General features: G+C 37.1%; 2 protein-coding genes across 9 annotated transcripts; both read left to right on the top strand.

Annotated features, from left to right (window-relative positions):
• On the top strand, nucleotides 5334-11669 carry LOC109235317. Of its 7 annotated transcripts, none has more exons than XM_019401383.1 (6): nucleotides 5334-5561; nucleotides 6528-6573; nucleotides 8494-8543; nucleotides 9235-10372; nucleotides 10480-10997; nucleotides 11309-11669. In XM_019401383.1, exons 4-6 carry the CDS (start codon nucleotides 9266-9268, stop codon nucleotides 11415-11417), a joined length of 1734 nt encoding a protein of 577 aa, XP_019256928.1. In that variant the 5' UTR covers nucleotides 5334-5561; nucleotides 6528-6573; nucleotides 8494-8543; nucleotides 9235-9265; the 3' UTR covers nucleotides 11418-11669. The 7 variants fall into 7 exon arrangements, with proteins under 7 accessions (XP_019256928.1, XP_019256924.1, XP_019256926.1 ...); XM_019401379.1 differs by having other exon boundaries at nucleotides 9162-10372; XM_019401381.1 differs by having other exon boundaries at nucleotides 8445-8543.
• On the top strand, nucleotides 12989-15291 carry LOC109236163. 2 transcript variants are annotated; one of them, XM_019402373.1, is made up of 4 exons: nucleotides 12989-13301; nucleotides 13376-13440; nucleotides 13590-13659; nucleotides 14805-15291. In XM_019402373.1, the coding sequence occupies exons 1-4, from the start codon at nucleotides 13214-13216 to the stop codon at nucleotides 14963-14965; spliced, it is 384 nt and encodes a 127-aa protein (XP_019257918.1). In that variant the 5' UTR covers nucleotides 12989-13213; the 3' UTR covers nucleotides 14966-15291. The 2 variants fall into 2 exon arrangements, with proteins under 2 accessions (XP_019257918.1, XP_019257919.1); XM_019402374.1 differs by having other exon boundaries at nucleotides 12993-13301; nucleotides 13593-13659.

Genomic DNA, 25939 nt, shown 5'->3' with positions numbered 1-25939 from the left:
AAATTGTCATGTAGTTAAGTTATAAAAAAATTAAAGACAAAACTCTATACGAAAACAAAAGGGAAAAAATTAATTGCTTATTGCACATAATACTAAATAATAATTACTAAAAGTGTATATTTATGGAAAATAATAAAAGAACTTCTTCGTTTAAACTTTGGCATATTTTCAAAAGAATTAGAAATAATACGATAATATTTATATTATAAATACAACACGAAATGTGAAAAATAATTAAAATATTATATGATAGAAAATAATGTATATAGAGGAGAATAGAAGTAATGTGAAGGGGTCTACACTTTAAATTAGTTTAATAGAATAATTAAATAGGAAAAATAATATTATTGATAAATTTAACAAAACAATTGGAGCTACGGAACAAAAGAACAAAGTTAAATTAAATTTTAGAATAATACAAAACTATATTCATTGTATTATACTATAAGAATAGAGCAATGAGTAAGGACATTAAGTAACGCGATAAGCTAATAAAAAGTCACATGGCAATATAGCAAGTGTGCATTATGGTATGCCAAGTGGCAAGCCAATATAAAGGCACTTGGCAAATTATGACAATATTTGTTATAGTATTTAATTTTAATTGAAAGACAGGATATTTATTTAAATTTAAATAGAAAGATAGTAAATAAGATTCTTTTGAATCTGAATGGAAAGAAAGTTAAATTTGAATTGATTGGTTAATTAATTAGGAAAGCAAATCAACACATAAATATTCCAGTTCAAACGGGAGGCTCAACGAGCGAGGCGAATTGATCTAAATAATGAGAAATAGTTTTTCTAATTTGAGTTCATGTAACAACCCGACTGGTCGTTTTGCCTTCTAGAATCCCGTTCCCCTAAATAAGACTATTCGTACTTGCTTTAACTAATTTTCGGCTTGCGGGTATAGTTGGTTCGGGATTTGGAAGAGTTTGGATTGAAATCAAAACACTTAGTTCCTTAAGGTTGGCTTAAAAGGCCAAGTTTGACTTTGGTCAACATTTTTAGTAAATGGACCCGGACTGGCATTTTGACGGTCCCGGAGGGTCCGTTGGAAAATATGGGACCTGGGCATATGCCCGAAATTGAATTCCGAGGTCCCTAGCCCGAGTAATGAATTTTTGATAAAAATTATTAAACTGAAATTCTAAGGATTTAAAGAATTGAATAATGTTTGATCATGTTGGTATCGGCCCCGTATATTGGTTCCGGATCCCCATACAGGTCCAATATAATATTTAAGTCTTGTCTGTGAAATTTGGTGAGAAACGGGACTGATTTGACGTGATTCGGACGTCCGGTTGTAAAAATAGGAATTTGAGTGTACTTAAGGATTTCATGCGTTTTGGAGTTGACTCCGTAGTTTTAGATGTTATTTCAGCGATTTGATCGCTCCAGCAAGTTTGTAAAATGTTGTTGGACTTGTGTGGGTATTCGGAGTGGAGCCCCAAGGACTCGGGTGAGTTTCGGGCATGGGTTGGGGGTGAAAAACACCCCAGTTTTCTAGTATTTTTGGGAAGTGTTGCAGGTCTCGCAATTGCAAGGAAATTATTTGCAATTGCGAACCTCGCATTTGCGAGGAAAGCATCGCATTTGCGATGAAGCCAACTCGGGGCAGTTGTCGCATTTGCGACATTATCTTAGCATTTGTGAGCCCAGCGGGGTCCACATTTGCGACCCCTGTATCGCATTTGCGATCAAGGCAGGGGGAGACCCGGTTCACAATTGAGATCCTTTTGTCGCAATTGCGACTTCGCATTTGCGAACATGATGTCGTAAATGCGACATTAAAGGCCTGGACACAGCTTTTAAAACAGGACTTAGGCCATTTATTTCATTTCACCTCTACACTTGGGCGATTTGGGAGCTTTCAAAAAGGGGATTTCAACCTAGCATTGTGAGGTAAGTTATTTCTACTTAATGTGAGTTTAATACTTGGGTTTTGGGTAGATTAACACACAAAAATTAGTAAAACATTTGGGATTTGAGTAAAACCTAGGGTTTTGATAAAAAATAAGATTTAACCACGAAATTTATTATAGAATGAAGTAGAAATTATATATTATTGATCCTTAGGATATGGGTAACAATTTTCTTCAAAATTTTCCGAAATCCGGGCACGTGGGCCCGGGGTCGAATTTTAGGAATCTTGTAATTTGGATTGGGGAATCACCCTAGTGGTTGGGATATGAACCTTTAAGCCTATATTGATTGGTTTCTACGCTATTTGGATAGTTTTGGAGAGTTTGGCACCAAATTGAGGGTTTGGGCTTAAGCTTGGACTGGAATGGAGCGAGGTGAGTCTCCTTTCTAACCTTGTAAGAGGAAAATGTCCCCATAGGGGAGTTAATTAATCGTGTGTTGCTAATTGTGGGAGCTACGTACGCACGAGGTGACGAGAGTCCGTGCATAGCTACTATTGTGTTAATTGTCCGGGTAGTTTAGGACCCGCATCATGCTATATTTGCAAATGTCTATATCCTCTTATGTTAATGAGATCACTTAGGACATGTTAGGGGTTGGAAATAAATGTATAAGAACGTATGCACTTACTTGACAACTTGTGTGAATTTATGTGACTATGAATGCGCCTTATGTGCCTTCTTGATGATAATTGATATTTGTGGATCGGGCCGATCGCCTCGGTAGAAATAGATGCATATATGGTTCGCGCCATTCGACCCTCTAGCAGTGCACATTTTCTTTTTATGTTGGACTGGGCCATACGACCTCGGCATGATGTGCGCATGACATTTATGTGAAATCTTATTCATGACTTACTCTGATAAATGCCTTGAATTGAAATCATATAAGACATGGCTGGAATTGATATATATTGATCTCTGTAAACTCTGAGTTTGTAATTTTTGCCATATTATCCATGCTTAGTGAAATCTTAAATCATTATTGGTATTGACCTTAATAAGTGTCATGTGGATCCCTCGTCATTACTTCTTCGAGGTTAGACTGGATACTTACTGGGTACATGTTGTTTATGTACTCATACTACGCTTATGTACTTAATTGTACAGGATCTGAGGCAGGTACATCTGGCTATCCGTCTGGTGCACATTCTTGATAGAGTCCCGAGATTCCACGGTGAGCTGCCCTTCTCCCACACCGTTCAACAGCGTGATGGAGTCTCTCTGTACTTTTGGCTGTCTATTCTAGTTCAGACAGTAGGATAGATTTATTCTTTTGTGTATTCTACTATATGCCCATACACTTGTGACACCAGGTCTTGGCAAACACATTAGTAGACAATTCTTTTGGTTTATATAATTATTATCTTACATTGCTGAATATCACTTGTTTATGATTTAAATGAACAAATTGTCGGAACTGTTTCGGAAAAGTAAAACGAGAATTCACTAATATGTAGAGTTGGCTTGCCTGACAACGGTGTTGGGCGCCATCACGACCTATAGCTAAACTGGGTCGTGACTGTTCACAACAAAAATAACAGGAAAAACAAAAACGTGTTTGTTACTAGAAATAAGACTAAAAAATCTAGGTTTGAACCCATAATCATAATTACCGAATTGTTGGATCAAAACTTGACTTTCGTAACTACCTTAGGGATAATGTTTAACTATGAATCGACTGAGACATTGGCTAAACAAATGTCAATTGTGTTGCCTTATGGTAAAATAAATTATCCAATATTTTATAATTTATTTTAGTCAATTGTTTGGAAGCAATACATACATTTATTTTTGTTTTTTTATTTTTCTATTAGTGCTAGCAGTTGCTATGCTAAAATATATAAGAAGGGAGGATAGATTCTTCTCTAATGGCTCAGGTATGGACAATGACTTTTTAGCGCGTTGTTGATATTTATGTTCTCTTAAATTGTGTGAGCCAATTGATCGAGCAACCGATGGGGTCGAATAAGGTAAGATTCATTTAATTAAGAATTACATGTAAGAACTCATCTTCTTTTAGTACACGTGCATCGTGGAAGAAAAATATTTAAAGTAGGTTAATATTTATTTAATTATAATATATTAATCTTAACTATATCCCAAATGTATCATTTAAATTGTTAAAAATAAATGTGACTTTAATTATGTGGTTAAAATTGAGGTAACTAGCAAAATTATTGAGCAAATTACGATCCAACTATTTTATAAGTTGGTAACTCCACAAGTAGAATTTATTGTTTGTTAATAAATTATCATGTATGTATATATATTTTGTCACCGTATAATTTTAGGTTGGTAGAAGTTGATGTTAATGTGAGAATTTATTATATCGAGATAATAATATAATATATTTTTATAATTTAAATTGTATTACTAAATGTATTTTTATTTGTTNTTCACTCAGTTTCAATATAGATGAGACAGTTTGACTTGGCACGAAATTTAAGAACGAAAAAGAAAACTTTTGAAACTTATGATCCTAATAGTTTTGTGGAGCCATGATATTTGCATGGATGTAAGAACTTCTCATTATATGTAAAATAGGTAAAATAAAAAATTTAAAATTAAATTATTTCCAAATATAGAAACGTGTCATTCTTTTGGAACAGACTAATAAGAAAAATATGTTATGTAAATTGAAAGGGAAGGAGTATTTATTTTTGAATCATATTGTATTTTTATTTGTTTGTACCATCGGCTATATATGAGATTATAATATTTAAGTTTTTGTCAATAGTTATTCATATAAACTGTTCTTTTTAATTTATAGAATTTAGCATGATCATAATATCATCCGCACATCGTGCGGGTACTAATACTAGTTAGGGAAAATAATACATATATTAACCTTGGTATTACGGATCTCTTGTTCGGTAGTTATACACTTCATTCACTACTATATTTGTACATATCAAATCATGTTATTAGTAATATTATGGGTTTTAATACATGAATAAGCATGAATAAAGGTAGAACTATCATTTTACAACCTTTAATACACCAAACCAAACAGTTGATAAGAAATAATTACAGCATAACAACCCCAATAATACTAATACCATATATTTAGTACTATCCTTGTACACCCTACCAAACGATCTCTTATATATCAATTTAATTTGATAGTGCAGTTCTTTTATACACTAAATATAAAAAAAGTTAAATTAAATTATCTTTAAATATAAAATATATTATTTTTGGGATAAATTAAAAAAGAAAAGATAGTTACACGAAAATCCTATACAGAAATACTTTTTAATTTTTATGCAGCCAACCAAATATTATATTTATGAAAATATAAGGGAAAAGAAACAAAAATGTGAGAAATCACAACCAAACAGCTCCAATCCAATCCAATTCACCTACCTTTTTGACCATCTCTTGTCCTTTTTCTCTCCATAAAAATAAAACAAAGTCAGCTCTTCCATTCTTCTGATCTTCTCCACTTCATCCCCCCTCCCCCCCAAGATTCCATTGTCAGACCCCCACTACCCCCACCCCCACCCTCCTCTCTACTACAGTTTCTTTTTTAGATTGCAGTCTTTATTACGACAGTATTAGTTATGGATCTGATCCCTTCGATTTAATACTGCTCTGTCCCCGCAGTAGTGAATCGGCTGATCTGTTTTTCCGGTAACTCTGCCGCCCCTTATATATATATATGTATATATATATTTCTTTTTGTTTTTTCTTTCCCTTCCCCCCTTTATGTGTTTTTTTTATAAGCTCCTCTTCGTGCTCTGCACCTTTATGAATTATGACCGCCACCAACTGTTCTCTCTTTTTTCACGTACACCATTATACAAGATAAGTATCCCTACATTAATTGCACACTGTTATTTTCAGATATATATATATACATATACATATACATATACATATACTATATGTTTAGAGAGAGAAAGAGTTGACCTTTTATGTAAACTTGGGTAGCTGTGTAACACAGCCTGTGTTAATATTTGCTGGCTTCCCACTCTCTCTTTTCATTCACATTCATTGCGTTTTCTAACTTCACATACAGTTTCTCTCTTTCTATATTTCCTTAAAGAAGCAAATCAAAACGGCATGATCTTTTGTCGTTTTGTAAGCTAAGTGTATATTAACTGTCCGACTTCATCTCATCTCATCTCTATTCTTCTTCTTCTTCACAACAAGACAAATTAAGGTGTGTTTGGTTTTTTTATTTTTCGAATTTGTTGTGTATTTGGAGATTGTTTTTAAAATCTTTGGATTGATCTGCTTATTTAGTTTGATTCTGCAATTGGGTTTTTCAATTTTCTTGGCAAAGATGTGATTTTTACTCGTATTTCATTATTTTTAAGAACTTTTTTAAGTAGTAAGGTTCTATTTTTTTCTATGATTTGATAAAATTTGCTAGTTTTAAGTGTATTTGGAGATTGTGTGTCAAATCTTTGAATTATTCTTCATATTAGTTTGTTGGATTTTCAATTTTCATGACAAAGTTTGGATTTTTTTCCTCGTATTTCTTTTTTTTTTTTTAAATAGTTTTTTTTTAAGTAGTAAGCTTCTATTTGTGTATTTATAAAATTATATTGTATTTTAATCTGATGAAATTTGGTGTTTTTTAATGTTTTGCAGTGGAACCAGAAGCAGAAAAAAATTCCTTTGATCCACTTTTAGCCAGGTAAAGTTATATGCTAATCATTTGATTAAATAATTAAAAAGTAATTCTTTTTCTTATGGGTTATGAGATTGTGAATTTTCTTGGGATCCCATGACAACCTGTCAGAATGTATCATTGTGAAGAAATCTTTTTCTTTTTAATTTTTTTTGTTAACTCTTTATGAAGAGATTTTGTTATTAAAGAATATAGATTTAGTTATAAATGATTAGGTTTTTTTTAGCTAAAGAACAAAATGGATGGTGGAGATTGATCTTTAATATGAACTCATTTGAACTTTGTACAAATTTTTCAAAAGGGTGACCATTTCTTGTCTTTTTCTTCAAAAGTGGACAAAGTTAAGATTCCTGGTGGTTTTGGCAATTGAAACATAAATTCACTATTTTATTGAAAGGAACACAATTTGAACTAAAGAAAGTCTCTAAAAGATAAAATAAAGATGACGTCTGACTGATTTTACTTTGTTTTAATTTACATTATGGGCATCTTATGATTGAGATGATTTAGCACCTTTTGGTTTCTTTGAGTTTCTGCAAAAAGTGGGAATCCTATGTTGAATAGAATATTAACTTATGAGTGGCATATAAGTCTGAGCCTCACCTGTTTTCTGGCCATGAGGTTGAACTATTCTCTTGAATTGAATTTTAGTTAATTTGAACTTTTTTCTAGTTGTGTTTAATTATTCATCAATTCACTGTAAGCTAGTCAAGTGGTGAATTCAGGATTTATAGTCAGTGAGGTTCTACTATATGTGCCAATATTTTTCTTCTCACACACACATAGAGTCTGTTGAACTCGCTGCGTCTAGTAGATCCACCACTAAACGGATCATTAAACTTTAAAGGTTGATATATATTAGATAGTGGTATCTCAAACCCACATCCCTTGGGTGCGACCCTTTGCCGACCATACGTGAACGTGGAATACTCTGCCGTAGTGGTATCTCTAACCTGTTGAGCCTAGGGGTATGCATTCAATTTATCGATTCGATTTTGACCCTTATCGATAATTACTTATCGATTATCGATTTGTACATATGCTTATCGTTATCGTTTCAATAAGGTTTCGATTTTTTCGATTTCGATTTATCAATTTTTGGGGCTTATCGATTCGGTTATCGATTACACCAATAAGAAAATTTGCGGGATTCCACGGAAAGTATATCACTAAAAACACGCCTAACTAATATGGACCAAAAGAAGCTAAAATAAGAACGAACACCGTTTATAACATTAAAATTGTGTCAACAAGCACATGCAACGAAACTAAATTAAGGGATCAAATGTATGCCACCAACACTCCTACGGTATAAAAAAAATACATCATCACGGCTAATTCTATTTTCCATTAATTTGAACTTCATTCCTTTGAGCTTTAAATATGATCATTCCTTAAATTTTGTAGATGAAATAATAGGGTTAGGGACTTAGGGTAAAGGAAAGGGTATTATAGAATAAGGGCAAAAAAAATAAAAATAAAAAAAAAACTAAAAAAATAATTAAAATAAATTAATTTTTTTTTTTTGTATTTCTTATCGGTTTATCGATAAACCAATAAACCGAAGAGGGCAAAATCGAAATCGATAACTCGATAAGGAAAATTTTGAAATCGAAATCGAAATCGATAAACCGATAACAAATAATCGATTCGATTTATCGATAAACCGATTCGAATGCACACCCCTAGTTGAGCCAAGTTTGCTTCATTTGGCATTCTTGGCCACTATTTTCAGTATTATTAGTGTGATTTGGCATTCTAGCATTTTTCCTCAAAATTATGCTGGGCATGTGTTAAAATCTGCTCTGATTCTGGGAAGTTGCAGGAGATTTCAGCCAATGTTCTTAAATATATTCTTGAAATTTATATTGACACAGGTTTCTGAGTCTGTGTTTCTTCCTGGCTACTTTGATGTTTGCTTCACAGCTTTTGAGGATTCTCCAGACTTTACCAGCTGATGCAAACCATGAAATCTGGTGTGTACTCGAACTCCTGTTTCTTCTTTGTGCACTGCAGTTTTTAGTGTGTTTTGAAAATAAGTACAAAGTAAAAAAAAAACACGAAGTACTCGTATCAAACCTGATTGACATGGGTACGCTAAGGAAATTGAAGAATCATTGTAACATAGTACTCAAGTTTTTATGACTAACCGTTGTTTTTTTCCATTGTTAATCACCTTACTGTCTTGTTGTTTTTATTCTGCTTTTATATGGCTTTTTGGTACTGTCCCTTCTTGTCTATATTTTCATTAATATGGTGCTTATGCTTTCCTTAGCCGAGGGTCTATTGGAAACAACCTCTCTATACTCACAAGGTAGGGGTAAGGTCTGCGTACACACTACCCTCCCCAGACCCCACAGTGTGGGATATTACTGGGTATGTTGTTGTTGTTATTGTAACATAGTACTCAACCGACGTTTATGTTTTCCTATTTTAGTTTCAAGTAATAAAAATTCACTTGATAAGCGTTGAAATGTCATGTTGTCTTATATTTGTTTCTAAGATATATTTACTTTGGGAGTTTTTTGATAGTTTTTAATGTATTATTCCTACAAATCTTGATCCCTGCATTGAGAAGTTAAATTCGACTGCAGATAACCATCCTCTGTTTTGTGATTCAAACCTAGTCTCTGTGCATGATTCTAAAACATTTGAATGCAACAACAGCGTCCTTGACACAGCTGAAGAGAAGCCTACCATGAAGGGAAATCAGAACGGGATATTAAGTCATTCAAATGGTTACGAGGAGGAAGATTCTTTAGGTTTTCCAACAAAAGACTTTGCGAATACAAATGTCCATGGTCATAGCGAAGACCCTTTGGCGCGCGACACTGAAGATGGGAATGAATTCTGGAAAGTTCCTGAACTTGGTGACTCTATATTTTTTGATAACAACAATGAAATTAAGGCTTCAAGTGTGAGGGACGATCAAAATGCGGACATGTCGAAAGTAATCGCTGACAAGAGAGGTGGAAATCCTTTTGCCTGTGACTTTCCCTTAAGTAATACAAATGAAATTGATGTTGCAAGTGTGACGGATGATCAAAATGGAGGTTTGTCTAATATTATCCATAGCAAGAGGGGTGGAAATCCATTTGAATGTGATACAAAAGATCGAGATCAGCCATGGAATATTCCAGAATATGAGTGCTCCATGATTGTTGATTTCCTTGATCACAAAGAAAATAAAACCATAGACTCTGATTCGCCTTTTACCTCTCACTCAGAGTTGTTTGAGAATAACACAAATTTATATAGCGATAAAGGTGTCACCGATCATGATCTGCCTGAATTGACAGTTTGCTACAGAGAGAGTAACTTTAACATTGTTAAAGATATATGCATGGATGAAGGTGTACCTGCAGTGGATAAAGTTTTAATTGAAAGCTGGAAAGATGATCAACCTAGCACGTCCGTTTCTGTTGGTGCTGATGAAGACCAGCAGAGCAACACAAGGGAAAGTGTCGATGAGGGGTCGCTCAGTTCATCTGTATTGAAAGATTCATCTGTCGAAGACGCCAAGAATGTCGTTGTGAGTCATGATATAGAACAAGAGCAGGCTACTGTTCCAAATGGTTTCAATCCCTCCGCAGAAGATAATGCCAACAAAAATGCTGATAAGGATTCTTATCTTGAGGATTTGATGATGATTTTTGGTTCAAAATGTAGTGCAAATGGAAAAGCTACTAGTGCAACAGAAAAGGCATCATCTCCTAATAACGTGGTTCGTTTGGAGGAGTCCAAAGTTAATAATTCTCAAAAAGCTAACTCTGATGGTGATCATTCTGCTCTGCAACCTGATCAGGTATGTTCCTATTATATTTACAGATAGACCTATTAGTATAGGCGTATATTCTTTGGACACATTCTTTTGGTTGATAATTTTTGAGGATTTATTTTCTTGAACTGCAGATGCCTTCTGAGCAAGCAACTTTGAAAAGCCAGACTGCAGCGGTCTCTGCAGCTGATGAGACAAACAACAGTGGTCCAGCTTCCAACTTATTTCACAATAGCAAGAAGGAAACTGGAGCTAGTATTTTCGACTTCAACTCGACCAAGCCAGACTCCAACAAAAGCAAGGAAAAAGGTGTTGAAAATTTGCCTGAAGATTCTCTCATGTCAAAGGTCATCGCCGTTCACAAGGATGGGAATTATGATGGTCTTTCAGCTGCTAGTCAAGCTCATAACAGTGTGGACAATACTGCTGACATTGTTCACCAAAAATCCCAAAATGGGGCTAATCCTGAAGATAAACTCTCTGATAACTTTCCACCAGGTGACCAAGGTCATTTTGCGGATGGAGAGGCAAGTTTTTCTGTAATTCCTGCATCAGGTTCTATTTCTTACTCAGGGCCTATATCGTATTCTGGGAGCATCTCTCTTCGATCAGACGCCAGCACAACCAGTGCCAGATCCTTTGCCTTCCCAGTGTAATGCTTTGCTACTTCTCATGCTTTAAGTTTCGGGCAAGTGCACAGATAACCATTCTCAGGGATGCTATTTAGAGATTAACCAATACTTATTTTGTCTTGAAAATTTAAACTAAAAATCTTTACTTCAAGACAACTCAAAACATTTTTGCGCTGAAAAATTAAACTGAAATTCAGGACACACCGACTACTTCCTAAATAGCAGCCCTTTAGAGTGGCTACCTAGTGTCATTTCTACTTAAGTTTCCTTTTCATTTCCAGTTAATCCTGATTTGTAACTTGTGATTAACATTTTCCGGTTCTTTTTGCAGTTTACAAAATGAATGGAATAGCAGTCCAATAAGAATGGCAAAGGCAGAAAGGAGGCGTTTACGGAAACAAAAGGGTTGGAGGCAGGGCCTTCTGTGTTGTAGATTCTAAATTCTTTTTTATTTTATTTATTCTATTTATAAGGATCTTAGTGCAAAATATACAAAAGCTTAAATCTTGAACATTTTGAGTACTGTAAGTATACATGTTGATATTCTCTTAGGGGGTGGCATGCTATTCTTGGTAGGTTTTACATGGCTTTAGAGTTTGTTTTATTAAACATGGAGGCTGCAGATGTAAACTTTTCTTGCATCTTTATTTTCCTTATACATTCTATCCTATACTCATCTACTGTTCACTTGATGGGAGTTCTTAGTATGTATATTGTTGCAGATTGGGTTAGCTACTATCAGTTATTACCATATATATTTGTTGTTAGTGGACTTACTAGGCGCGAATCTGAATTAGTTGGGCCAATAGAATCGGATACTGAAGGGGAGCCTTGGTGTAACTGGTAAAGTTATTGCCATGTGACCAGGAGGTCACGGGTTCAAGCTGTGGAAACAGCCTCTTGTAGAAATGCAGGGTAAGGTTGCGTACAATAGACACTTGTGGTCCGGCCCTTCCCCGGATCCCGCACATAGCGGTCCCTTCTTTTCTCTGGTCACTGCCAGTGATTCTTGTTCTTTGCAATTTTGGACATGTAATTCTTTACAAATGTGGGCTTCTCATTTATTGAGGGAACAAAGCCCACATGTTGTAGGAATGCCTGATGAAGCAAGGCCTTGGCTAGGAAATTTCTGTCCTTTCACTCTTTTGGTCAAGGCCCATTGTGTTGACCATTAAAAATTATCTCTGAATATCCGTTGTTGTGTTTACACAAACATCCGATTATATTCACTGTTTACTTTTTCTAGCCATATACATATATTATACATTAATTATACACAATTATACAGAGGAACAATTCAGTGATTTGAGAGTTCACAATTCAATTGATTTCAGTGGCCTAATGACCTCCAACTGGGCTTTATTTAATCCTCGCAAATTGTATGGAGAAGAAAGTATCAAATTCTTTCGGGGGTCGTTTGGTATCAGAGATAAAGATAATAACCTTGGGATAAAATATGAAATTATTTTATTTTGTATTTGCATGAAATACATGATATTGGGGGCTAAGATTCTTGAAAGGGATTTCTCTTGAAATCTTATAATGTACCAAAAACAAAAGAAACATCTGAGAAAAACCAAAGATGAAAGAAGAAAAGGAATAGAGGACAATGCAAGTCATGAACTTCTTTTTCTTTCAAAACATAACTTAAATTATCATCAAGTCTTTGGTTCAAATTCTACCGGAGAAAAAAACACTAGGTGATTCCTTTCATCTGTTCAAATCTTGGTGAACATGGTCATCTAGTAGCCTTGTTAGTCAGAGATAATAGATACTATATAGAACTAGTCGAGGTGTATGTAAGCTGGCTCCGATAACACAAATACAAAGAAATTAAATTAAATTATCACATCGGATTTGCTAGACAGACATACGTGAAGAAATGTAACAATTTTGTCAGCATATTATAACCTCTCTTCTTATTACACGGATGAATGGTCCTACAAGGGTAGGATGTTAGGTAACACAAAATCAACCTAAATGGTGTGAAGGTTCCTAAAAAGGCAAAAAACTCAAAAAATATGTATTTTTACATCTACTTTATTTTTTGAAACTCTGAGTTTTGTGCTTTGTGTATGTTTTCTTTCTCCCTTCTTTTCCTTGGACTCTGTGGCCTTTAGCCCTTTACCTTCCTTCCTTCCTTCTTTGACTGCTATAAATTGAAACCTTCATTCCCAAAAGAATGACACTTTCATTTTAATTACAACATCAGCCCGTTAACAAATTAACTATAAGAATGGAAATCATCAGAATCATCTCTACTCTACTCATTTGTTTCTCATTATTCATGTTATCTTCATTTTCATTTGCTGCTCCACTGATAGGTATTTCATCATTTTCTTTCTATCCCTTAGTCTTTTTTTTTCCATGCACTTCATTTTATTGTAATTTTTGGCAGATCATGAAATGAAGATGACTCTCTCTTCAAGTCCTAGAAAGCTGAAACTCAATGAACAGCCAAATGTAATGAGTTTACTTTTTGTTTTTCTATTTTCCTTTATATTCTTGAGTATTATATAAGCTAGGATTCCCTCTTTTTTCTTTTCATATTTTCCAGTATATGGTTGTGCTTTTTCATGTAATGTAAATGACATGTTGTTTTTTGTATGAAGCAGGTGAAAAGCAAGGGAGATCCAAATCATTTGGTCCCATTCAATACTGCAAAACAAGCTTTACTACCAGGTAATTTGCACCTTTTTTTTTTTTTTAATTTTTTGGTTTCGCTATATGATAATGTGTTGCAAACATGCAGAGTATATTTTTATGTGTGTGTCCAGTAGCAAAACCAAAAATTTACTAAGGGTGTTCAAATTTAAAAGAAAGAAAAAACAAATTCCCGATAAAAAATGTTCAATATATGTTATGTACCTCTAAAACCTGGTATTTTACCTATAACGCACCATAATTTTCCGACAAAGGGTGGTTGACCACCCTTACTAAAGTGTAGCTTCGCCCCTGTTTGCGTCTATATATGTATTATCAATTTAATCTTGTATGGTAACAATAGCATTAACTGGTTTCATGCATGACGTATATATTGTTCATATCTAAGAGATAAATACAAGTTTCTTCCGTTAAAACTGAAAAGTACAGGACTAGCTTCATCATTTTTTAAATAATATGGCCTAAAAGTTTAATATTTTGAAGGATCTTTGTACTTTGACTAACTAACTAAGGTTTCCAATGATATGCTGATATTCCATAATTTCATGCGTAGTCTTTTTTACTTAATTTAATATTATATGGTGCAGAATCTTAAAGTACGCAATTTATGTTTCGAATTGTCTACTTTTTAACTTCGCAGTTTAACTAGTTCGACGATTTGTCCGCTTTTTGACTAACAAATTTAATTAAAATACTTCCTCTAGTTCATAAGATCTTTTCTTAAATGTTTTCTTTACGTTTCTTAAGAAAGACATTTATAATAGTCTTAATCATAAAAGTTTATATATAAACTTTCAATTGTCTCTCTGTAAACATCTAACTTAATTAACACTACACTAACTAGAGTAAAAACATATTTGAAAAAAAAAAACGTACTTATCAAATAATCTCTTATTTTTTTCCAAAACGTCAAGTATTTTGAAACAAATTCATTAGTTTGTCAAAATTATTAATATACAGTCAGATATCTTTATACTAACATCCTCTATAACAACACTTAACAATAACAGCCAAGTTTTCATGTTATGTTATAATATATGTTCTCTTCAACAATACTTTACTACAACATTTAAATTTTTTTAAAACAAACGAGGTCGTTATAGAGATGTTTGACCGTACGAGATCGGAGAAAGTAACTAATGTCATGTTTGTGACTTCTTTAGGTAAAGAACATGAACAAGATCAAGCTGCAATCATGGTGCATGCAAGAAAAGGGACAAGACAAGAGTGGGTTGAAGGGAAAGACACTTCTGATTTCTTTACAATGGATTATCATTGGGTTAGAAGACGACGTCCCATACATAACAAGTCAATTCGCCCATGAAAACCAAGATCCTTTATTTAGGTTTTATTTTAACTTAATTAGTTTACTATTATTATATAGTGATTCCCAAATATATATATCAGTAGAAAAATATAGTTGTTGGGAATACAATTTTGACTAATTAGGAAAATGAAGTGTATGTTTTGTTGTAATTAGGAGTTTATAAGAATATGAGGATTATGTCGTGTTGTATCTTTGTTTATGGCCGACATTAAACCCTAACTTTTGCTACTAACAAGAAACCTCTACCTTAGTTCCAAGGGGACAAATTTTGTTTATTTATTAGTGTACAATTTTATAAAGGCAGTCAAATTAGTTTTTCTCAAGCCCCAATATTTTGAGAATTGGTGGTTCACACATTACAAGTCATTATTTTAATTTTAGTTTTCCTCGAAAGACAAGATTTCCGTACATTAGGCGCATGAATGTAAGTATCTGGCCATGAGGGATGTGTTTAACTAATCCTTGAAAAATGCAAACTATGTCGACTATAAAATTTAAGTAATTATTTTTTTTGATAGTTCCAAGTTCTAAGTTTCCAATGCAAATGGGTGCAACTTTGCTTCTAGGCAAAGTTAATACAATCAAAAGTCTCTATAACTTGTTTCGATATTTTTTAGCTACTATAATAAAGTATTATTATAGATAATATATATTATAACATAGTTTTTCGTAGAAAACTTGACTATTATAGTAAAATGCTTGTTAGGATCAAAATAATTAGGTGTCACGTGGAAGCTAGTAAAACAAACCTTAAACGAAGATACAATAACAAAAAATATACCAAAAGAGAGAAATATTTAACGTGATTCGGTCAATTGACCTACGTCCGCAGGTGGAGATGAGCAATCCTCTATATAAAAAAAGTACAAAATATCGGAAGAACAAATCTCATAAAAAGGCAAACACAAGTGGTAGGTTAACACTTGTCCCGTAATTTCCCCCCTAAACAAGACTCTCAAACCCCATATGATTACATTGTGGATGCTACTGAATGAGAAGAAATAATCCTCAATTTGTAGAAGTTCAAACCTTTTCCTCCAAGAAAAAGGACTAGCCAAATATGAGAGATTTATAATTTCCTTCTAAAAGAAGCTATGGTAAATATATTATCTTTTCCTTATAGAGATAACAAAGCCAAATATGATAAGAATATCAGGACAAACACCTAACAATGATGTTCATAGAGGATGACTCTTATAAAAAGATTTAATTGTGTTCTTCTTCCAAAATTGTTCTACACTAATTGTGTTCAGCTCGTGGAATTTTTTTAAATTAATATGCTTCATGAGCAAGAAAGTATAAAAGCAAAGACAAGTATATGTCAATTAAGAAATTAATTTTCTAAGTATTTAGAGAACAGAAAAAAGAAAGATAAAAACTTTTCTTACCGTAAAGAATGACATAAAAAAGAAAATAATGGTTACTAGTACTAATATTAAAACTAATCTTTCTTCAAACTCTTTCAAATGGATCTGGGACCTTCGCTGTCCTAATAAAATTAAAATCTTCCCATAGAAATGCTTACATAACCGTATACCTTGTCGAGCCTACCTAAACAAAATTGGCATGAACATTGACACCACTTGCATCGCATGCAGAGTAGGCATAGAAAACATCCAACACATTTTTTGAACTGCTCATTCACACGCCAATTCTGGACGACCATGGGCATCACTTCCCTTAACACAATTGGTGATGTAAATTGGCTTGTGGACCTAAGAGATTTTTTTCATCCGAAACTCTCATAACATTTGTTGGGAAACCCTTTTTCCATTCTGCATATAGGAAATTTGGAAAAACAGAAATCGCAATAACATTAATAACCTTAATTATTTTTTGGATATGAAAAATCTCATTCACTTTGCATGGGAGTATATCTTCTTCACAGAAATAAACCTTTTTACTGCTAAAAAAGTTTCAATTGAGATCAAGTGGCATAAACCGCCTAAAAACATTATTAAACTAAACCGTGATGGAGTTTTCTCTACTAATAATAATGCAGCAGGAATTGGTGGGTCATTCTGTAACAGCAATGGAGATTGGATCATGGGTTATCTCAAAACAATACACGCCTCCTCACCAATTCATGCAGAACTGATGGCCCTGCTAGAAGGACTCAAAATTGCAAAGAATTTTAATCTTACAAATATGAAAATTGAAACCGATCGCACTGATGTTATTAAACTTATGCATGAGGATTGTACTAATCTTTATAACATTATTTTTGAATGCATATGGTTAATGCACCAACTGAAGTTCCCAACCCTGAAGTATAATTTTAGTGAAGGAAAAGAAGTGGTACATCTGATGACTAAAGAAGCAATGAAGCACCCACCCTCTAACAAATGTGTTTATCATGCTCGTCCACCTTATTTTGCTGAACAAGAAGTATTGATAAACAAGCATGAACTATGTAATAGTGTTAGAAGTATCTCTACCAATGTTTATACTTACTTAGCAAGTATGGGCAATAGTAATGCCCTTGTGAACACCTAATTTTTGCACTATTTTAACATCTCCTACATTCATTAGTGTTTTATTATTTTAATTATTTTTATCAATTTTGTGTTTTTAATTGCATATTTTCTATCATAAAAATACCAAAAAAAAAAAATATTTCTTCCTTCATTTGCGCATTTTAGGAATTAACTAACGATTCAATTAGTGAATTAATCTAGTTAATTGATCATTTGAATAAGTTGTTTAATTAATTTATTTATTTGTGTAAATTTAGTTTAATAAGTAGGATTAAGGAAGAAATTGGGTCAAATTTGAAAGAGAAAGTGGCCAAGAGTGCAAGACAGGGACTGCTATGGGAGGATTTAAAACGGCGTAGTTTCAAGAGAAAACTTCGTCGTTTTGGTTAAGTAAATAAAAATCCATCATGTCCATTCATTCCATCTTAATCTAATGGTCTAAATTTGTCCTCAACTAAAATATAAAAGACCAAAAATTAGATTTTTGGCCTCATTTACACCCAACCCAAACCCTAGACCTCTTCTCTTCTCTCCCTCTCTTATATGTCGCCGCCGCCGCCCCTCTCCATGGCGAAACTGCCGTCCACCGGAGTCCAAACCACTCCAAAAGTTTATCATCTCTTCCTCTCAACCTCCTCTCCATGAATCAAAGCCTCAAATTCTTTAATTCTCTTTCAAACCTCATGAATTTTAGATCTAGGAAAGCCCTAGCTGCACTTTTTTGTCAAATCCATGATTATCGAGTCACCCCCTTCACCCAATGCCTACATAGAAGTATATATCTCGACGAGGGCTATCATTTGGCATTGGTTTTGATCCGATCTCCGGCGAAGCTGCTGTCCGGCCACCCCACTGTCGATCCACCGCCGTCACTGCCACCACCCGCTGCCAAACTGCCTCTATCCGCTTCTATAAGCCACCATACCCCAGGTTTCATGCTTCCTCAATCCACTGACCCTTATTTCGGCATATGGTGACTGAGTTGGCAAGAAACCTCGAGTTCGGTGGCCGTACTTCATCCCCGTGGTGGTGTTAAGACGAGCAGATTTGAGTCACGAATTTAGGTATCAATCCAAGACCTTCGTCACCTCACTAATTCTGATTTTTGATAGTGATACGTTTAGTTTGCACCTTTGATTTCTGTTTTGATCAATCACTATAAGTAGAGTTTCAAGTTAGTTATTGATTAATTATCTTTGTTTATCTTAGTTATTAACATTAGTAGAATCGATCACTTAGTTAGTCGTTTTGTTTAGTTGTTGCTAATCTTTGTCTGATAATTTACTGATGCTCATCCAAATTCTATTTTGTTCACTGTTAATTTGCATAAAATCACATCGCTTTAATTCAGTTTGTTTGGATGCTCAATCTGGTTACCATCAAAGTCTTGTTGTTGCTTAGTCTATTTTGTGATTGGATTATATTTGGTTATTTGAGTTTTGTTGATAAAAGCAGATGTTGATCAGAATAGGGTGCATAGTTGGTAGTTGTTACTATTTGAAGCATGCTAGAAAAATAACTACTTTACTTTGTGCCTAAACTTGGTGAAAGAGGACTGTCCTTTCTCCTATTTGGATAGTCCTTTTGACTGTATTTGGTAAGAAAAAGTAAGTCCTTTGGACAGATTTTTGGTGAACTGAAACCTGTCCAAAAGTGCTTGCTTTTCCTACTTAAAGGGGTCTCTTCTCACTCATTTGGGACACAGGTAGATAACTCTGAAGATCAGTTTTAATACACTCAAAAAAAAAAAACACAAAACTTGAGAAAAACATCAGCAGCTGAACATCCAAAAGTAAACTGAAAATTTAAAGTTTGTGAGTTCTTTCTTCCTTTCTTAAGTCACTAAGCTTTTGGTTTGAGTTTCTAGTTTACATCGGGTTTAAAAGTTTGCTGCTGGTTGTTGCTGTTTCCATTCTCGTTTCTGCTGTTTTCTGTCCGTTTTCACTGCTGTATTTTCGGTTCTCTACAATACAGGTAACTCTTGAACCTTTGTAATGCAGATTTCGCTTAGCAATAACTGAAGATTTGAAACTGTTAGACTGTTGGAATAGAGTTGAATTCATTTTATGAGTTTGTTTAAGCGTTTTAACGTTTTTATGTATGGCTCAAGCTGTCACGACCCGGATTTCCCACCCTCGGGAGTCGTGATGGCGCCTACTCGTGGAAGCTAGGCAAACCACACATCTTTGAAAACTTTAGCCCTTTTTGTTTTTATACATGTTAAAGCAATGAGATTATAAATGAAAAGCAATTAAATGACAGTGGAAAAGAAAATTTAAGCGGAAGTCTAAGATAAATAAGATACCCAAACGTATAAAGCCAATACATGTCTCTACCCAGTACCTGGTGTCACAACACTCACGAACTACTAAGATTTACTAAATACAAGGTCTGAAGAAAAATGTAACTGTTTGTCCCGAATACAAAAGACAACAGACTGAAATGAAAGATAAGGGAGATGTCGGGCCTGCGGACGCCTGCAGGACTACCTCGGGATCTCGTGGACTGAAGGATGGCCCCCAAACTACTGCTGCGCGTCGTAAGCTGCTCCGGTATCTGCACATAAGTGCAGAGTGTAGCATCAGCACAACCGACCCCATGTGCTGGTAAGTGTCTGGACTAACCCCGGCGAGGTAGTGACGAGGCTAGAATCAGACTCCAGATAAACCTGTGCAGTTATATAGTATATGGCGGAAAAATAAACAAGTAATAAGCAGATAAAAAGGGGAGGGGGTACATGCTTCGGGGAAACAGTTCAACCTAGCAGAATCCCAACAACATATGAAGAATCAGTACGATGTCAACAACCATATAATAGCACTACTGTTGCGACGCGCAACCCGATCCATACTTATAATTTTAACTGTTGCGGCGTACAACCCGATTCATTCTAATTTATATTGCGGCGTGCAACCCGATCCCAGAAAAATAGCATATACCTGTTGCAGCGTGCAACCCGATCCCTTCTAATTTATGTTGCGGCGTGCAACCCGATCCACAATATTTACTGTTGCGGCGCGTAACCCGCTCCAAACATACATAACTTATCATATTCATAATCACAAACCTCGATAAAGGACAAATCATAAAATACTCACTCCCGGCAAGGGAGAACCAGCTATAACCAATCTCAATTCGGACTTTCTTACTATTTCATCCATAATATTAGTCAAGAACACAACAATATAAATTTAGGACTCACAGTCATGCTTGACACCGATGTATAGATACTCGTCACCATGCCTACACGTCGTACTCCACAGGAAACACATAACAAATACGACTCAACTCCTAATCCCTCAAGCTAGGGTTAAACCGAACACTTACCTCAACTTCCACGGCCAAATCAATCCACAACAACCGCTTTCCCTCTCGAATTCGGCTCCAACTCAATCAAATCTATACAATAATGACTTCATAATATCAATATATGCTAAACAAATCAAACCCAATGTCTAATTATAGATTTCCAAGCTTTCTTTCCAAAAATCTCAAAATCGCCCCCGGTCCCGCTTGGTCAAAACATGAGGTTCGGACCAAAATCAAATCCCCCATTCACTCACGAGCCCGAATATATAATTTGTTCTCACATTCGACCCAAAAACGAGGTCTAAATCAAGAAAAATTAAAAAGCCCTAACCCTACCCAATTCTCAGATTTTCTACCTATTTTCACATGTTTTAGGCCTAGGAATTCAAATGATATTGATGGAAAATGAAGGAAACGGGTTAAGCAATACTTACCCAAGAAACTTTGGTGAAGAAATGCTCCAAAAATCGTTCAAAGGCCGTGGAGAAGAGAGGTTTTTGTGAAATGTGGGAATAATCTCGAAATGAGTTCTGTTTTGGGACTTTAAAATCGCTGGGCAAAATTGCCCTTCGCGTTCGCGATAGGAGGGTCGCATTCACGAAGGGTAGGAGCTGACAAGCCATCGCGTCCGCGAGCGGAGGAGTGCGAACGCGAAGAGTAAAATGTTGGGGGTCTAAAAATTTGGCCTACGCGAACACGATGAAGGAGGACTGTAAGCTTACGCGATCGTGAGATTTGGTACGCGAACGCGAGGGAGGAAAATCTGGAGCTTCGCGAACGCGAGATCTGGGTCGCGAACGCGAAGAAGGGGGGGGGGCTAAGGCAACGCGAACGCGGGAGAAAGGGCGCGAACGTGAAGAAGAAATGGTGTGTGCACCTGTTGCAGATTTTTCTGCAATTTTGCTAAGTCCAAAACCACCCCGGAACCCCTCCGAAACACTCCCGAGCCCTCGGGGCTCCTATCCAAACACACACACTAACTCAAAAACATCCTACGAACTTAACCGTGCGATCAAATCGCCAAAATAACGACATATACAACGAATTAAGCCTTAAAATCCATGATTTTCTTCCAAGTTTCATAAAACTTTCAAATTTCCCATTTTAAGTCCGAAACACGTCAAATGACGTCCGTTTTCAACCAAACTTCACAGAAATATCTTAAAACACATATAAGATCTGTACCGGGCGCCGGAACCAAAATACGGGGCCGATAACAATACGTTCTAGTCAATTTTCATTTCCATTTTCCTTAACAATTTCAGAAAAACAATTTCCTTTAAAAATTTATTTCTCGGGCTAGGGACCTCGGATTTCGATTCCGGGCATACGCCCGAGTCCCATATTTTTTTACGGACCCTCCGGGACCGTCAAATTACGGGTCCGGGTCCGTTTACCCAAAATGATGACCAAAGTCAAACTTATTCATTTTAATACCAAATTTTAGCATTTTTCACAGAATTTCACATTTAAATTTTCCGGCTATGCGCCCGGACTGCGCACGCAATTCGAGGCGACTAAAATTGAGGTTTTCAAGGCCTCGGAAGCACGGAATAAATAGGAAAACAGGTGATGACCCTTCGGGTCGTCACATTCTCCACCTCTAAAACAACCGTTCGTCCTCGAACGGACAAAAGAAAGAAGTACCTGAGTCGGGGAAAAGATGAGGATAACGACTCCGCATATCAGACTCAGACTCCCAGGTCGATGCCTCAGGGGGCTGACCTCTCCACTGAACACGAACAGAAGGAAAACTCTTGGATCTCAACTGACGAACCTGCCGGCCTAGAATAGCTACCGGCTCCTCCTCATTAGACAAATCCTTGTCCAACTGAACAGTGTTGATATCTAACACGTGGGCTGGATCGCCGTGATACCTCCGAAGCATGGATACATGAAAAACTGGATGCACGGCTGATAAGCTAGGCGGCAATGCAAGTCTATAAGCCACCTCTCCCACTCGATTAAGAATCTCAAACGGACCAATGAATCTAGGGCTAAGCTTGCCCCTCTTCCCAAACCTCATCACGCCCTTCATAGGCGACACTCGGAGCAATACCCGCTCACCAACCATGAAAGCTACATCTCGAACCTTACGATCTGCATAGCTCTTTTGCCTAGACTGAGCTGAATGAAGCCTATCCTGAATGATCTTGACCTTGTCCAAGGTCTCATGAACCAAATCCGTACCTATTAACCGAGCCTCTCCCGGCTCAAACCATCCAATCGGAGACCGACACCGCCTACCATATAAAGCCTCATAAGGAGCCATCTAGATGCTCGACTTGTAACTGTTGTTGTAGGCAAACTCCGCTAAAGGCAAGAACTGATCCCACGAACCTCCAAAATCTGAATAGTCCGCTCGGACTACCCGTCTGTCTGGGGATGAAATGCTGTGCTCAACTCAACCCGTGTGCCCAACTCTCGCTGAACTACTCTCCAGAAGCGCGAGGTAAACTGCGTACCCCGGTCCGAAATAATAGATGCCGGCACACCATGAAGGCGAACAACCTCCTGAATATAAATCTCAGCTAATCTCTCGGATGAATAGGAGACTGCCACAGGAATAAAATGCGCTGACTTGGTCAGCCTATCAACAATGACCCAAACTGCATCGAACCTCTTCCGAGTCAATGGAAGTACAGTAACGAAGTCCATAGTGATCCTCTCCCACTTCCACTCGGGAAGCTCAATCCTCTGAAAGAAACTACCAGGCCTCTGATGCTCATACTTAACCTGTTGACAATTCAAACACCGAGCCACATATGCAACAATATCCTTCTTCATTCTACGCCGCCAATAATGCTGCCGTAAGTCCTGATACATCTTCGCGGCGCCCGGATGAATAGAGTACCGGGAACTATGGGCCTCCTCTAAAATCAACTCTCGAAGTCCATCCACATTGGGCACACAAACTCGCCCCTGCAATCTCAAAACTCCATCCGCATCTAAGGTAACATGCCTGGTGCCTCCGCGCTGCACCGTGTCTCTAAGGACACATAAATGGGGATCATCGAACTGCCGATCACGGATACGCTCCAATAATGAAGAACGAGCGACCGTGCAAGCCAACACGCGACTGGGCTCCGAAATATCCAGTCTCACAAACTGATTGGCTAAGGCCTGAACATCCAAAGCAAGCGGCCTCTGACTGACTGGAACATAAGCAAGACTGCCCATACTGGCTGACTTCCTACTCAAAGCATCGGCCACCACATTGGCCTTCCCGGGATGATATAAAATGGTGACATCATAATCCTTCAACAACTCCAACTACCTCCTCTGCCTCAAATTCAACTCCTTTGTTCGAACAGTACTGAAGACTCTTGTGATCAGTGAACACCTCACACGCCACGCCATACAGATAATGCCTCCAAATCTTCAAGGCGTGAACAATGGCTGCTAACTCCAAATCATGAACCGGATAGTTCTCCTCATGAATCTTCAACTGCCTCGAAGCATAGGCAATGACTTTGCCATCCTACATCAACACTGCTCCAAGCCCAATACGGGAAGCATCACAATAGACTGTATAAGGCCCTGAACCTGTGGGCAAAACCAACACCGGTGCCGTAGTCAGAGCTGTCTTGAGCTTCTGAAAGCTCGCCTCACACTCATCCGACCATCTGAACTGGGCACCCTTCTGGGTCAATCTGGTCATCGGGGCTGCAATAGATGAAAACCCCTCCACGAACCGTCTGTAGTAGCCTGCCAACCCCAAGAAACTCCGAATCTCTGTAGCTGATGCTGGTCTAGGCCAGCTCTTGACTGCCTCAATCTTCTTCGGGTCCACCTGAATACCCTCTGCTGATACAATGTGACCCAGAAATGCAACTGAACTCAGCTAGAACTCACACTTGGAGAACTTGGCATATAACTGACTATCCCTCAGAGTCTGAAGAACCACTCTAAGGTGCTGCTCGTGCTCCTCCTAGCTGCGGGAGTATATCAATATATCATCAATGAACACTATCACGAATGAATCCAAATAAGGCCTGAACACTCGGTTCATCAAGTCCATGAAAGCTGCTGGGGCATTTGTCAACCCAAATGACATAACCAAGAACTCATAATGCCCATACCGAGTGCGGAAGGCTGTCTTAGGGACATCGGATGCCCTAATCCTCAACTGATGGTAACCAGATCGCAAGTCAATCTTGGAAAATACCCTGGCACCCTGAAGCTGGTCGAACAAATCATCAATCCTCGGCAGTGGATACTTATTCTTGACCGTTACCTTGTTCAATTGCCGGTAATCAATACACATTCTCATTGACCCATCCTTCTTCTTGACAAATAACACCGGCGCACCCCAAGCGAGACACTGGGCCTAATGAAACCCTTCTCAAGCAAATCCTGCAACTGTTCTTTTAACTCCTTCAACTCCGGCGGGGCCATACGATATGGCGAAATAGAAATGGGCTGAGTGCCCGGAGCCAAATCGATGCAGAAATCAATATCCCCGTCGGGTGGCATACCCGGCAGGTCTGAAGGAAAAACATCAGGAAATCACGAACAACGGGCACAGAATCGATAGAGGAACCTCAGCACTGGAATCCCGAACATAAGCTAAATAAGCCAAACACCCCTTCTCGACCATACGTCCAGCCTTCACATACGATATAACACTGCGGGTAGAATGACCTGGAGTCCCTCTCCACTCTAAACGAGGCATACCCGGTAAAGCTAAGGTCACCATCTTGGCATGGCAGTCCAAGATAGCGTGATAGGGTGATAACCGGTCCATCCCCAATATAATATCAAAGTCGACCATATCTAAAAGCAACAGATCTACACGAGTCTCCAAACCCCCAATCACCACAACACAAGAGCGATGGACTCGATCGACCACGATGGAATCACCCACCGGTGTAGACACATAAACAAGAATACCCAATGCATCACTAGGCATGATCAAATACGGGGCAAAATAGGATGACACATACGAATACGTAGACCCCGGATCGAACAACACTGAAGCATCTCTATCACAAACCAGAACCGTACCTGTAATAACCGCATCTGAAGCCTCTACCTCGGGCCTAGCCTGAAGAGCATAACATTGGGGCTGGGCCCCACCACCCTGAACCATATCTCTAGGTCGATCTGCTGTTGGATGGCCTCCACCCCTGGCGGTCTGAGCTCCACCTCTATGACCTCTACCTCCACCTCTAGTACCTCTACC

This window comes from Nicotiana attenuata, chromosome 12 (genome assembly GCF_001879085.1).
Source record: "Nicotiana attenuata strain UT chromosome 12, NIATTr2, whole genome shotgun sequence".
NCBI classification, from domain to species: domain Eukaryota; kingdom Viridiplantae; phylum Streptophyta; class Magnoliopsida; order Solanales; family Solanaceae; genus Nicotiana; species Nicotiana attenuata.
This window is presented reverse-complemented; position numbering and strand designations above follow the sequence as displayed.

Bases quoted from the DNA above. Each gene is read 5' to 3' on its own strand.
- LOC109235317 (XM_019401379.1), top strand. The intron at 10,373-10,479 runs GTATGTTCCTAT...CTTGAACTGCAG, and splicing joins CTGCTCTGCAACCTGATCAG to ATGCCTTCTGAGCAAGCAAC. The intron at 10,998-11,308 runs GTAATGCTTTGC...TTCTTTTTGCAG, and splicing joins AGATCCTTTGCCTTCCCAGT to TTTACAAAATGAATGGAATA.
- LOC109236163 (XM_019402373.1), top strand. From the start codon at position 13,214: ATGGAAATCATCAGAATCATCTCTACTCTACTCATTTGTTTCTCATTA. The intron at 13,441-13,589 runs GTAATGAGTTTA...TTTTGTATGAAG, and splicing joins AACTCAATGAACAGCCAAAT to CAGGTGAAAAGCAAGGGAGA. The intron at 13,660-14,804 runs GTAATTTGCACC...TGACTTCTTTAG, and splicing joins AAAACAAGCTTTACTACCAG to GTAAAGAACATGAACAAGAT.